The 15,119-nt window shown below is 41.6% G+C and overlaps 1 protein-coding gene across 2 annotated transcripts in view; it reads left to right on the forward strand.

Moving 5' to 3' along the window:
- Amn1 (antagonist of mitotic exit network 1 homolog) overlaps window positions 1-13,880 on the forward strand; it is a 29,859-nt gene extending 15,979 nt beyond the window's left edge. For both annotated transcript variants that reach the window (XM_075982210.1, XM_075982211.1), the window contains 4 exons: window positions 3,963-4,180; window positions 5,037-5,093; window positions 6,162-6,273; window positions 13,450-13,880. In XM_075982210.1, coding sequence (XP_075838325.1) covers window positions 3,963-4,180; window positions 5,037-5,093; window positions 6,162-6,273; window positions 13,450-13,523 — 461 coding nt within the window. In that variant the 3' untranslated portion in view covers window positions 13,524-13,880. The remainder of the gene's footprint in view (window positions 1-3,962; window positions 4,181-5,036; window positions 5,094-6,161; window positions 6,274-13,449) is intronic.
- The last annotated feature ends 1,239 nt before the right edge of the window (window positions 13,881-15,119 follow it).

Here is a 15,119-nt window from a genome sequence, read left to right on the forward strand (position 1 = left end):
AAAGGTCCTGAGTTCAATTCCCGGCAACCACATGGTGGCTCACAACCATCTGTAATGAGGTCTGGTGCCCTCTTCTGGCCTGCAGATATACATGCAGAAAGAATATTGTATACATAATAAATAAATAAATATTTAAAAAAAAAGAAAGCATAGCCTATCTGATAGTAAGTATGTTTCTCTGTACGAAGCAATTATCTTACTCTCCATATACCAGCTAGATTGGTTTTTGTTTTGTTTTGTTTTTTCATTTTTATTTCCTGTAATGTCCTGTGGAGGTCAGAGAACAGCTTGGGGGAGTTGGTTCTTTGTTCCCACAATCTGGATCCCAGGAATTTAACAGTGAGGACATTTGCTCACTGAACCATCTTGTCAGCCCCAGTTGAATTTCTTATCATTTAATTCGGTTCTGTCATTCTCTACTTGGAGTTAGTATTACATCCCACAGCTAAGTGTGCCTTGCAAGACTGTCTCCAGTTTATATGCCAGTCCCAGGTCCTGGCCTCCAGTAGGTACTTCTGTCTAATCAGCTATACAAAATTTCTGCAAGTTATTCCTTGTGACAAGGCAAAGGTTCCTACATGTTGTCTCAGCTGGAACCACCTTTGGTTTAACTGACCCCAACCTCCTTTCCTATCCCTGCAGTGAAAAGTCCCGTTAGAAAGTAACCAATCCTATTCTAGAAATTCAGAATCAAAGTCCCCAGCTAACTGCATGTTTCTGGCTTCTGTTAAACTGCTTGCTTGCCTTACTTCCCCCTGCAACTGCCAACCAGACTCTTGTTTTTCTGTGATTTTTTTTCTTTTCTTTTCTTTTCTTTTTTTTTTTTTTTTTTGCCTTTATAAGCTTTAAAAGTAAAATGTATTTGAGGATGCTCTGTGAGGACTGTTTCTCTTCTAGCTCAATAAAGACTCTCCATTTCAGACTTTGTGGTGCTGAGTGGTCTCTGGGTCTCAACCCTACAACATTCCTCAGGATTCAATAATTTGTCACCATGGCTCACAAAACTCAGGAATGCACTTTGCTTTGTTACAGTTCATGTGAGAAAGTTACAGACCATCACGACTATAAGGCCAAATGAGAGTCCTTTATTTAAGCCAGAGTGGGCTCCTGTCACAAAGAATTCTCGGCCAGAAGTTCAGGAATGCAACACTGATACACATAAAAAACCACAGTAGCATCATTGTTAGGTGGAGGTTAGGAGAGCCTTGTAACATTCATTTTGACAGAACACAATGGTTGTTTTGGTTATATATTTAGCAGTTATTTGGTTATACATCTGGGTTATGGTCAGGGACATGGAAATGTGCTGCCAAAATAGATAAAGTCATTCAATGAATGGGTTTTCAGTGGAAAGTACACCTCAGCAGACACAAAAGGGAGTCAAGGTAAGGTCAGGACAAGATGGTGTGACCTCAGTCACTGCAGTGCATGTCTGCTGGTTGATTACACATGGTATTTATAAAAGGCACAGATGAAGAGCCACACAAGGAGAACGTAGGGGAGGGTCTAGCAGGGTCCCCAAGACAGGAGCTTTTGCTCCAGTAGATTTGGAGTTTTAAGGCAATAGCCAGCTGTGGCAGCCCCAGAAATCTAGACTCTGCCACCCATACCAAATTACCAACTAAGGAAATAAGTAATGATGAAACCAGAGAAAAGAAACTTAATCAGTGTACATTAGAAAGAGGAACAGATAAAGAGGTCCAACAATCCCAAATTCATCTTTGGGGGTACTGACATAAGCCTAGGCTCAAGTAGAGAATGAATTAGGGCAGGATAGCAAGATGTATGCCTAATTAGTTGTCCTGCTCAAGATAAGGTTCCACCTACCTCTGATCAGTTCTACTCTGGTACCTCAAGGTAGTTGAATGGTTAATGCTGCAATAACCTAGGGAACCAATGAGTACTTCTCCCTTTCTCAAATAGTTTCCCTCTGAGATTTGGCTCTTTAAATCAAAGATGCCTGCAGGTTTAGGGCAATTACTTACTACTATTACTTATTACTTTCAGTCAGTTTTTCAAGTAGGTCGGAGCAATGTGTTTGCAGATTCTTGGCCTCTTATTCAAAGAACTGAAAGCAGGGGACAGCTCACACAGATTTGCAAAAGAAAGAAGTATGATAATTTTATTCAGAATGAAATCAAAGTACAAATTTTAGAGGGATATACCTTCAAGATTGACTATAGCCTAGGGTTTCTTGTTATAGACATGTAAGGGAAAGTTCCTAGGAAGAGCCACACCTTCCACTGAATCGAAACACTTAGTAACTGATCAGAACTTCAGTGATTATGCAAAGTTTTGAATGTTGTACATCCAGAGGCAAATTATAGTTACTCTTAGCTTTCTTAATAGACATTTATTGTCTTCCTCTGTGTGTGATCTAAAGATCAGTCCTTTGGAATGTAAAAACAGACTCCTTGTTTCCACCTATCAAAAAGCCACCTGAAAAGATGTCAATTGCCAAACCTTTCTCTAGAGCCTCAGAACCAGAATATCTAGACTTCATAATGCCCGTCCTTAGTTTTTAGTTAATACTCATGAACTTAACATACAGAATATGTCTATCTTAAGACAGAAAGCCAGTCATGGTGACTCACATTTATAATTCCTGCACTCTAGAAGCTGTGACAGGGTGATTGTTGTGAGTTCAAGGCCAGCCTGGACTATACAGTGAGTCCCTGTCTGAAAAACAAGAGGAAAGGGGATAAATTAATGAATGTATAAATAAAAGAAGTAGCTACAGAAGGCCTATGTCCATTGTAATGTTCTGGTCAAAGAAAAATAAAGGAAACACAGGATGATGCATGGTGACAAACACTCCTGTCCCTCCCTATAGCACATGGCCTACCAAGAAAAGCCTGTAAGTTATGATGCTCTCTTGAGAATCCTACCCTTCCTGTGTAGTAAAACTTTCTCCTGATTTATTAGTTGGTCTCTGAATTCTTTGCCAGTGACAGTAACTTGGAAATACCTAGTAGAAGACCTCATCTGGGCTTTTACCTCTAAGAATTCCCCCATGAGTCCTCACCACTAACAAAACCGCAACCTCCACGCATCTACATTCCTTGTGTCTACACTTTGTTGTGGGATAGACTACTTTAAAAATGACTAACATACAATTGGTTGGACTGGAGAGATGGCTCAGCAATTAAGAGCACTGACTGCCTTTTCAAAGGTCCTGAGTTCAATTCCCAGCAACCACATGGTGACTCACAACCATCTATACTGAGTTCTGCTGCCCTCTTCTGGCATGCAAGCATACGTGCAGACAGAACACTATATATAATAAATAAAATCTTTAAAAAACATACAATTGGTTATTGTTAAAATGTAAATCCATCCTAGTCACATTTCTTACACACGCACACACACACACACACAATACAGCTCAATGATAGTGCATTTGCCTATTTTATATGATGCAAAATAATGGCTTCACTTGAAGAAGATAAGGAAATATTTTATTCAGAACCAAATATGGGTAGCTTAAGATACTGATTCCAATTTCCTAGAAAATAGTATTCCAACGTAAAAGGAACTGTAATGACTTTTTAAAATATAAGACAAAAATACCGTATAGCATTGCATCCAGTGACTACATTTCGTGGACATAAATCATATTGCTAATTTAAGGTAAAGCAAAGAAACTCTGACCATTGGACTTAGCATCTTACTTAAGCATTCATAGTGTGGTAAGTAGTACAGTCAAGTCTGGAGTCTATTCTTTGTCAAGGTAGGTATGGCTAACATGCATACACAGAGGTTACCTAAAAGAAGAAAAGACAGCCTCTGGAATCTATTCCTGCAGGCTTCCGGTAAGCCTGCCTGTGTTGATATCTCAGAGAGGAAGTCCTTGTCCATCTGATGCTTAAAGAAATTCTATTCTGACAATTTTGGGGCATTTTAATCTTGTGATATACATTTATAACCATTTAGTTCACTGATAGTAACTGTGTTTCCCCTAGGAATAAAAGCTGTAGCTTCTTCGTGTTCCGACCTTCATGAAATTTCTTTGAAAGGATGCTGCAATGTCACTGATGAAGGAGTCCTTGCTCTTGCACTCAACTGCCAGCTGCTAAAGATCATTGACTTGGGTGGCTGCCTAGGTATCACTGATATGTCCTTACATGCACTAGGAAAAAACTGCCCATTTTTGCAGTGTGTTGACTTTTCAACTACTCAGGTGAGATATAACTCGACACAAATTATGTGCTGTCTCTATTATCCATGACTAATCAGAATATCATAATTAGTTCTTTTATTATTGTTGAGGCTGTTGATCATCTCATGATATAGGCAGAATGAGAATGATTTTTCTGGAATTCCTCTTGTAGCTGGCCTTCAGACACAGAGCATTTGCCTGACATGGTAGCCAATTTAGTCATATGTTTTGAGATCATTTAAAGCTATATACTGTATATTCAGTTTAAATACAACTTACCTTTAAGAAAAACAACATAATCTTACTGTATTTTGTACTCTCCATGTAACTCAACTTTTAAAAGCTACGGTGAACACATAGCTTTGATCTCAAACTATATTCCTTACCCATAACCACTCTGTGCTGTGATTCAGAATGATGTATATGTCTCCCTTGTAATCCTTCCATGTCCCCAACTCAGAACAATGTGTGTGTGTGTAAGGTATGATAACGTGTTTTGTGGTTTTGCTTGCTGTTCTGAGTCTATAGGGTCAGAGAAATTACTTCTTCCCTTGTAAAACTCCTGTAAAAGACAAAACAAAACTCACTCCTATACCTTGCTTGGTGTGCTTTTCAATAAACAAAGTGTGGTCCTTAGTTAGGAGACACCGAGCTCACACTTGAGTAAACAACTCCAGGAGTCAATTTCTTTCATGCTGCACTGCCATGGGTGGTTAGTGATTGTTCTAGAATTTACATCTTAAGTAACAAAGATGGGGAGAATGTGTGACTAAAATGCCCGTTTGCTGGATGAGAGGCAATCATTCTTCACGATTAACGCACTTGAGGACTTCTCTTGTCTCCGTCACAGCGTGTATTTCCTTTCCCTTTCGTTCAGGTGTCTGACAGTGGTGTGGCTGCTCTCGTTAGTGGACCATGTGCCAAACAATTAGAGGTAAGTTTTAAATGTCTGTGAAAACACTAAAGTTTATTTTATCTTAAAGAAAAAACTTACGGTTATTGGAGGGCAGGTGCCAGAGAGCAACTCTGTGGCCTCTGTCTGCTGAGACATCTTCTCCCTCTGGCCCTTTTATGGGGCAGTTTGTTTGCTTATTTGAATGTTTGTTTTTTCTTTCTATTTTGAGCCCACACTGGCCTTGAACTTGCAGCAGTCCTCCTGCCTCAATCCTCCCACAGGTAAAGTTGCAGCAAGTGTGATTCCATACCAAGCTTTCGCCCTATTTTCTTTCTAAAAAAAAGTATTCGTGTTCTGGGGCTGGAGAGATGGCTCAATGGTTAAGAGCTTTGGTTGCTCTTCCAGAGGACCTGGGTTCAATCCCCAGCACCCACATGGTAGCTCACAATTGACTGTAATTAAAGTTCCAGTGCATCCAACTTCACACAGACATACATGCAGGCCAAGCACCAAATGTACATTTTTAAAAGAAAAAGTGTGTTTGTGGTGGCTCATGTGCTTTAATCCCAGCATTCGGGAGGCAGAGGCAGGCAGATCTCTGTGAGTTCAGGGCCAGCCAGAGTTACATATTGAGATCCTGTGTGAAAACAAATTTATTTTTATTTCATGCAAATGGTTGTTTTGCTTGCATATGTATCTGTGCACCACATGCATGACTGATGCTTGAGGGAGCCGAAGGAAGATATCAGATCCCCTGGAACTGGAGCTGAAGGCAGTTGTGGCCCACTCTGTGGATGCTGTGAATCAAATCCAGGTTCCCTGGAAGAGCAGTTATTTTAGATCATATTTAATTTACATAGACATCAGTTATTTTGGTTAACACATTTGGATCATGGTCAGAGTATTGGAAAACCCCAAATGTGTTGCCAAGGCAGACATGGCTGTTGGCAGGGCAGAGGGCTGAGAAGCGTCTACGCAGACACAAAGTGGAGTCAGGACAAGATGGACTTACATTAATCACCTTAGTACTTTTTTATATAAAATTATATTCCAGACTTTTTTGTGCATTTAGTTTTAATTTTTTCTTTCATTTTGTTTTCTCCGTAGGAGATTAACATGGGATATTGTATAAATCTAACCGATAAGGCTGTAGAAGCTGTCCTGACTGCCTGTCCTCAGATACGTATACTTCTTTTCCATGGCTGCCCCTTAATAACAGGTCAGTCTGACAGGTTGCTTGTATTTAATTTTGACTTCCTCTTTTACCAACTGTAGAACTTTGAGACAATTCCTTAGTCCTTCAATTCCATTATTCATTGTACTTATCAATTAAATGATCCAGTGATGTTCCTCCTTCATAGGCTTTTACTCGTGGTGATTATCTGATCTATCGGGGTCACAAAGCGGGTACTAGTCATGGCAAGGGTGGTGGTAATGGTGGTGGTGATGGTGGTGGTGACGGTGGTGGTGACGGTGGTGTTAATGGTGGTGGTGACTGTGGTGGTGACGGTAGTGTTAATGGTGGTGGTGATGGTGGTGGTGATGGTGGTGGTGATGGTGGTGGTGATGGTGGAGGTGATGGTGGTGGTGACGGTGGTGGTGATGGTGGTGGTGATGGTGTTGGTAAGGCTCAGTGCTCCCCACAGAAGGATGATGATGCCAGCAGTGGTCATGAGCACAGTGTTAAGATGATGGTCTATGTAGACAATAAAAATGTCAAGCTTATTACATCTATTAGAGACGCTAAATGACCAGCTGACTGCTGTTTCCTCAAGATGTAGAAAGTGAGAGTAAGAGCAATTTAACAGTCCGGTGTTGTTTTATCAACAGCACAGTGACTGCACCTGAATCTACTACTGTTTCAGCTACTGGCTGCAGCCCCACAATCACGGCCCCCTGCTCAAGCCGAGGCCTGGCAGGACTTCTGCAGCCCCCAGAACCGTGTCTGCCTCTGCAGCCAAATGTAGTTTTTAACTAAGTCTCTATCATTCTATTTTGCCAGTAAAGACTTGGGAGTCAGATACTGGGGTGAAAACCTGCTAGATCAAACCAGTTGACCTTCCTCCTTAGCTGTTGACCCAGCAAGAGATTATCTCTTTTGCAATCCCAAGCCAAAAAAGGACCACCACACTCTACTTCCTGTGTGTTTATCTGTTTTCCAGACTCCCTCAAACTGTCTGTGATTGCTTCCTGTCAACTAGTTGTTGACTCCACCTTTTGACCCAAGGTTTTATTTAACTAAATGCAAACTTGGTGTTCACAGTGTGATCAAATATCCCGCAACAGTGGGGGTGGGGCTTGGTGGAGCACGCCTTTAATCCCAGCACTTGGGAGGCAAAGGTGCTGGACCTCTGTGAGTTCCAAGTCAGCCTGGACTACAAACCAAGTTCCAGGACAACCAGGATGACACAGAGAAACCTGTCTGGGGTGGGGTTTGGGGGAGAGCAATTTCACCAGGCATCATGATTTATTCCTGTAATCCAAACACTCATAAGGCAATGTGGGGTGGATGGCTTCTTGTTCAAGGTTAGCCTGAGCTATGTAGTAATTTCTAGGCTGGCTTAGGCTACAAACACCCTGTCCTAAATACCACCATAACAAAAAATTTTTCCATTGAAAGCTGAGGAGATGGCTCACCAGGTAAAGCTCTTGCTGCACAGAATGAGGCCCAGTGTCTGGATTCCCAGATTCCACCTGTAGTTCTAGCTTATGCACACACAGGAGGTAGAGACAGGAAATCCCTGTAAGAAACTGACTAGCCAAACGAGCTAAAATGGCAAGCTCCTGGATCAGATACATAAGGTGGAGATCAATCCGGAAGACACCCAGTGTCAACCTTAGGCTTCCATACACATGTACACACACACACACACACACACACACACACACACACACACACACACACACACACACACCACATATGCAACAATAACCACAAAAAAAAATCAGCCTTTCCATTGAGTTATGTATGCACTTGTCTTATATAATGAATAAGTAAAGGTGCTTATAAAGTAACTCCTACATCTCTTGTAAACTATTATCATGATTATGATCATTGACCCTATGCTAGTCCAGAACTCTAGACCTGGGGAAAAGGAGTAGAGGGATTCTTGTAGCCCTCAGTCTAAGAATTTGCTACCTAGGCTTTCTATGTGATTTGACAACTCCACAGCAGTTCCCTCAGCCTAAGGGAAGTCTTACATAGTAAGCCTAAGTCTTACATAGTAAGAATGTAGGTATTTCTCAACCTCGGTCCTCTCTTCACCTTTTCACCTTCCTGGACAGCATGCCGAGTCTCTAAGCTCCAAGGACATACTACCCTCCCCAAGGGAACTTAGAGCCATTCTTAATAGACTTCAGGTAAAATAAAAACACCTTCAGAATTCTAACTAATACTCCAGTCACAGCTGTCTCCAAAGATTTTTTTGATTTCTAATTTTCTCTTTCCCACTTAAAAAAGGTGTGTGTGGGGCTGGAGAGATGGCTCAGAGGATAAGAGCATTGCCTGCTCTTCCAAAGGTCCTGAGTTCAATTCCCAGCAACCACATGGTGGCTCACAACCACCTGTAATGGGGTCTGGTGCCTTCTTCTGGCCTTCAGGCATATACACAGACAGAATATTGTATGCATAATAAATAAATAAATATTTAAAAAAAAAAAAAGGTGTGTGTGTGTGTGTGTGTGTGTGTTCAGTGCCTTCAGAGCCAGGAGAGGGTACTGGATCCCCTGGAACTGGAGCTGCAGGCAGTTGTAAACTGAAGTTGTGTGAGAGAGCAGCCAGTACTCTTAGCCGCTCCAGCTCCCTGTTCTGACACTTCCCCTACTTTAAGATCGATGAACTCCTGTGGTCTCTACAATCTGAATGCTGAACAAGCAGACTGCCATCAGACTGTGAAATGAACTCTGTGGACAGAGGTTTCTGGCTTTCAGCTGTTAGCTGAAATAGCTCTGTCTTAATATGCTTTGTCTAGGGGTAGCTTGCATATACAACATGTTATAAAATTCATCTCTGCTAATTCTGCTTTAAATATTGTTCTGGTTACGATCTGGAAATAATCAAACTGGTATTTTCCCTTCTATTTTTAATAGAAACCAAGGCAGGAAAAATATATACAGTCAATGAGGAAAATGATTTATTTATTTGTGTATGTGTTCACACGCCATGGTAGGCATGTCAGGTCAGAAGGTAACTGCTGCAGTCAGTTCTCCCCTCCAGCCTATGAGTTTGGGGGATCAAACTCTGCCAGGCTCAATGGCAAGGAAATTTACTCATTGAACCATCTCACTGGCCCCCAACAGCTTAAAATAAATACCATACCAAATAGAGAAATATTCAATTATGTGACAACCTTCATGTAATAAAATTTTGTTTAAAGTTTAAAAAATGAAATAAATATCATAACACTTAAGAATAATGAAAATTTTAAAAGTACTGATTGTTGGAGGAGGCCGCTTGTTGGTTCCCGGCTGCTCAGCAGCTCAGCCCCCCGAAATAATCACACAGAAACCATATTATTTGCAATACTGTTTGGCCAATAGCCTAAGCGTATTTCTGGCTAACTCATATCCTAAACTAACCCATCTCGATTAATCTGTGTATTGCAAAATGGCTGTGGCTTACCAGCTAAAGTTCTGACGTCCATCTCTGGCAAGACTACGTGACTTCTCTCTCTCTGCCTTCTTCCTCCCAGCATTCAGTTTAGTTTTCCCCCACCTAGCTTTTTTCTACCCTAACAGGCCAAGCCAGTTTCTTTATTCATTAACCAATAAAAGCAATGCATAGAGACTATGGTGGCGCACACCTTTAATCCCAGCACTCAGGAGGCAGAGGCAGGCGGATCTCTGTGAGTTCGAGACCAGCCTGGTCTACAAGAGCTAGTTCCAGGACAGGCTCCAAAGCTACAGAGAAACCCTGTCTTGAAAAACCAAAAAAAAGAAAAAAGAAAAAAAGAAAGAAAGAAGGAAGGAAGGAAGGAAGGAAGGAAGGAAGGAAGGAAAAAAACCCCAGCAATGCATAGACAAAAGGACCTCCCATGCCAACTACCCAAGGGGTGAGTGGTGGTATGCTTGTGGAGGTGGGAAAAAAAGGACTACCCCCTTTTTGTGAAACTGTGGAAGTGAAGCCTGGGTTACATTGAAGAACCCAAGATGTTAAAGGGGCCAGAGCCCAAGACGTCTGCAAAGGAGAGCTGCAGACAGAGTTGAACCAGCCCTAGAGAGAGAACTAAGTTGCAGGAAGCAATGCTAAAGAGATGGAGCCATCTAAGCCTTGACTCCTGACATGGAGCTACAGGATCTGGAGTTGTCCCTCTTTGGTCTAGTGTTTCCTCACTGTATGACCATTCCTCCCTTTTAGAATGGTAATATAAGCCGGGCGTTGGTGGCGCACGCCTTTAATCCCAGCACTCGGGAGGCAGAGGCAGGCGGATCTCTGTGAGTTCGAGACCAGCCTGGTCTACAAGAGCTAGTTCCAGGACAGGCTCCAAAGCCGCAGAGAAACCCTGTCTCGAAAAACCAAAAAATAAATAAATAAATAAATAAATAGAATGGTAATATATATTCTGTGCCATTGTAAGGAAGAAGTATATAATTTGCATTTTTATTTTATAAGGCTTACAATTAAGAGTATGCTCTAGGTATACAGACCTTTAATTCTGGAACTACAGAGGCAGAAGCAGGCAGTTTGAGTTTGTAGAGAGGCCCTGGAAGGGGTAGGATTAGGAGATTGCTTTGAATCTTAGAATTGATTCTGACCTTTGAATTTTTAAAAAGTGTTGAGACTGAAAGACTGTGGAGACTTTTGAAATTGCACTAAAAATATTTTGCATTATGATATGGGCACAAACCTATGGGGCTAGGGAGTGGAATGTGGTGGTTTAAATGAGACTGATGCTCATGTGTTCATGTTTATATATTTGAATACGTGAGCCCCAATGGGTGGAAACGTCCAGAAAGAACTAGGAGGGCCGGGTGGCTGTGGCGCATGCCTTTAATCCCAGCACTTGGGAGGCAGAGGCAAGCAGATCTCTGTGAGTTCGAGACCAGCCTGGTCTACAAGAGTTAGTTCCAGGGGGCTGGAGAGATGGCTCAGTGGTTAAGAGCATTGCCTGTTCTTCCAAAGGTACTGAGTTCAATTCCCAGCAACCACATGGTGGCTCACAACCATCTGTAATAAGGTCTGGTGCCCCCTTCTAGTCTTCGGCATACACACAGATAGACTGTCATATACATAATAAATAATAAATAAATATTTTAAAAAAAAAAGAGTTAGTTCCAGGACAGGCTCCAAAAACCACAGAGAAACCGTGAAAAACAAAAAACAACAACAAAAAAAAAAGAACTAGGAGGTGTGGCCTTCTTGAAGGAGGCATGTCGCTGAGGGCAGGCTTTGAGAGATGTTTGGTTTTGTTTCTTCAAAACAGGGTTTCTCGCCGGGCGATGGTGGCGCACGCCTTTAATCCCAGCACTCGGGAGGCAGAGGTAGGCGGATCTCTGTGAGTTCGAGACCAGCCTGGTCTACAGAGCTAGTTCCAGGACAGGCTCCAAAGCCACAGAGAAACCCTGTCTCGAAAAACCAAAATAAAAAAAAAAAAAACAAAACAAAACAAAACAGGGTTTCTCTGTGTAACAGCCCTGGTTGTACTGGAACTCACTTTGTAGACCAGGCTGGCCTCAAACTTACAAAGGTCCTCCTGCCTCTGCCTCCCAAGTGCTGGGATTAAAGGTGTGCACCAGAACGGCCCAGGTCTTTCTTCCTTTCTTTTGCGATTATCTTTGACTTTACAGCACGTCAAGACAGTAGTGGCCTTGAACAGAACGAACTTCCTTCTACAAAGTCTCTCCACCTTTGTAGAGTAGCTCTTTGTATGCTACGTATTTGACTGTTTCGTTACTTTTAACATGTGCTTTTATTCATTTGTTGGGGTGCTGGAGTTGCACACAGAACCCTGCACATGCTAAGCAAGCATTGTACCATTGACTTACACCCCTAACCTGTAATCTCTAGTTTTGCTTTTTAATTTACATTTTTTTAAATGTTGTGTGTTCCTATATGTGAGGTGCACATGTGTGTGGACGGGTAAATGTACATGTTTGTGTGTCTATGAAAGCAAGAGATAACCTCAGTTGTCCTTCTTCCGGAGTCATCCACTGAGCCCCAGGGATTTCCTGTCTCCACCTGCAAATCTTTTTTTTTTTTTTTTAAGTCAGGGTTTCTCATTATGTTTTCTTAGCTGGCCTGAAACTTATACCAGTCTGAGCTACATAGAAAAGAGCCTATTTCAAAAGAAAAAATAATAATAATCATATTGTTAGGTGGGCTAAATCTAATGATAGTGAAGAGTACCATTAATTAATTATTAGAGTTATTCAGTTGTATGCTATGCTTTGCATTTTAAAAGTACATTTATTGCCAGGCAGTGGTGGCGCACGCCTTTAATCCCAGCACTCGGGAGGCAGAGGCAGGTGGATCTCTGTGAGTTCGAGACCAGCCTGGTCTACAAGAGCTAGTTCCAGGACAGGCTCTAAAACCACAGAGAAACCCTGTCTCGGGGGAAAAAAAAAGTACATTTATTTACCAGGGCTGGCAATCCAGCTCAGGGGCTACGAGCACTAGCTGCTATTCCAGAGGACCCAGGTTCAATTACCAACATCTGCATGATGTCTCTAACTCCAGTTCCCAGGAATCTGATGCCCTCTTCTGGCTTCTGTGGGCACCAGGCACACGACTGGTCCACCAGGATACATTCAGACTAAGCACATAAAATTTAAAGTAAATAATTTTTGTTGTTTGTTTTTCAAGATTTATTTTTTTCTGTGTAGCCCTAGCTTTCCTGAAATTCACTCTTTAGACCAGGCTGGCCTCAAATTCTTAAGAGATCTGCCAGCCTCTGCCTCCCAAATCCTGGGATTAAAGGTGCACCTCACCATGTCCAGCAAAATAAATAAATTTTATAAATTATTTATTTGTGTGTAGATTGTCATCTAGGGTACGTGTAGAGGAGGTGAGACTATTCACTCTGCCATGTGACTCCCAGGGATGGAACCTGGGTTCTCAGTTGGCAGGAACTGCACTTCCCCCTTGAGCCATCTCACCAGCCCCACTGCATTTTACAGTTCATTTTATTTTCAATCCTTTGAATAACCTGTAATAGCTATCATCACACCTCGTTTTTGTTTGTTTTTCTTTGTTTATGCTAAGAGAGCATCTTATATAGCCCAGGCTAGCCTTATGAGCTGGATCTGCCATAAATTCCTGACTCTCCTCCCTACACCTCTCAAGCACTAATATTACAGGCATGCATTATCACACCCAGGTTACATCCAGTTTACATATGAAAAAACATTAAATATCTTTTATTATTATAAATTGATATATTGTCGTTTTCTTTTATAGATCATTCACGAGAAGTCTTGGAGCAATTAGTAGGATCAAGAAAACTAAAGCAAGTGACGTGGTCGGTTTATTGATTTTACTGAGGCTGATTACAGGAGCCTTCCCAGGAACTTATTATAACACTAATTTATTACTTATTGTCTTAGTTAAGCTGTAACTCCCAGAGAACCAGTTCAATCTTAATGTGAACGTTTGTGCTTTTAAGTTAACCAGACTCAGCATTTAGCACTCCTATCATCCCGTATTTGTTTGATGAGCCATCTTTTTGTTTTAATGGTGACCCTGGTGTGAACTGTACCTGATGGAGAGGAGACTGGGTTTGTTTCTTTAATAACAACAGTTTCAAATGATTCATTTCCCCTTTATAGTCCTTTCTCTGGTGTAGGTATCTGAGCTGTTGAATTCTAAATAAAGATGCTTTAAAAGTGTAACTACCTTCTGAGTTGATTTCTAGCTTTTACCTGCATGAAATGTTCAGCCAGAAGCAAAGTGGAGCATAAAGCCTGTTACCTCTTCACAGAAATGGATATACCTGTTTCACTGCAATCAATGGTAATAATTCACGTTAAAATGAGACATTCAGCTGCAGAGTGACTAAGTGGTAGAGCACTTGTCCAGCTTGCATGATGCTAGTGTTGAATTGTCAACACCAAAAAAAAAATTAAAATTTACAAAAAAGGGGGGCAGCCATTCAATACATTCATATTACTGAGGCTTTTGCTCAGATGTTCATTTCATTGATTCCTGCCCCCCCTCAGTTCTAGGGCTTGGTCTCAAGGCCTCATACATACGAGGCAGTCATGCTACCACCGAGCTGTATCTCAGGGCAACTTCATTGGACTTTACAGCTGCTCTTTCAAAGAATAATTTACCTATGAGCTTCTTCCTTGGCAAAATCGGATTCATAAAAGCGCGTATGATGTTTTTTTTTCTATTTTTTTCTTTTTCTTTTTTATTTTTCTTTATTCTTTGGTGGTGCGTGTGATGTTTTACTGGGTATTGAACTTAGGGTTATGTGTATGCTAGGTAGGTACTGTACCATTAGACCGTTATCTCCAGTCCCGTAAGTGTGTAAAATTAAATACGACAGACCATTATAGGGCTGGGTGTGGTAGCTGCCCATCTTTAATTCTAACTCTCAGGAGGCAGAAGCAGGCAGATCTCTGTGAGTTTGGGGCCAGCCTGGTCTACATAGCATGTTCTAGGCCAGCTATAGCTACAGAGTGAGACTGTCTCAAAAGCAAATAAATAAAAAAGGGAAAAGGAGCATTACAGAGATTGTTTGCTGAAGCTCTATTGATTTCACATCATGAAATGCACAGCAAGTTCTTTCCTGGCAGTGCCCTAGCAGACAATAACCAGACCACCCTTCTTTAACCAGCTGTTGATGTGGGATTCCCCTCTGTATGCTGTGAATACAACTGGTTAATAAAGGAACTGTCTTGGGCCTGTGCAGGCAATATAAGAGGTAAGCTGGGAAAACTAAACCGAATTATGGGAAAAAGAAGGGCAGAGTCAGAGAGAAGCCATGTAGCCCCACTGGAGCCAGATAGAACTTTACCCAGTAAAGTACTGCCATGTGGTGATACACAGATTACTAGAAATGGGTTAAATTAGTATATAAGAGCTAGCCAATAAGAAGCTAGAGCTAATGGGCCAAGCAGTGATTT

This window comes from Microtus pennsylvanicus, chromosome 8, assembly GCF_037038515.1.
Source record: "Microtus pennsylvanicus isolate mMicPen1 chromosome 8, mMicPen1.hap1, whole genome shotgun sequence".
Taxonomy (NCBI): Eukaryota; Metazoa; Chordata; class Mammalia; order Rodentia; family Cricetidae; genus Microtus; species Microtus pennsylvanicus.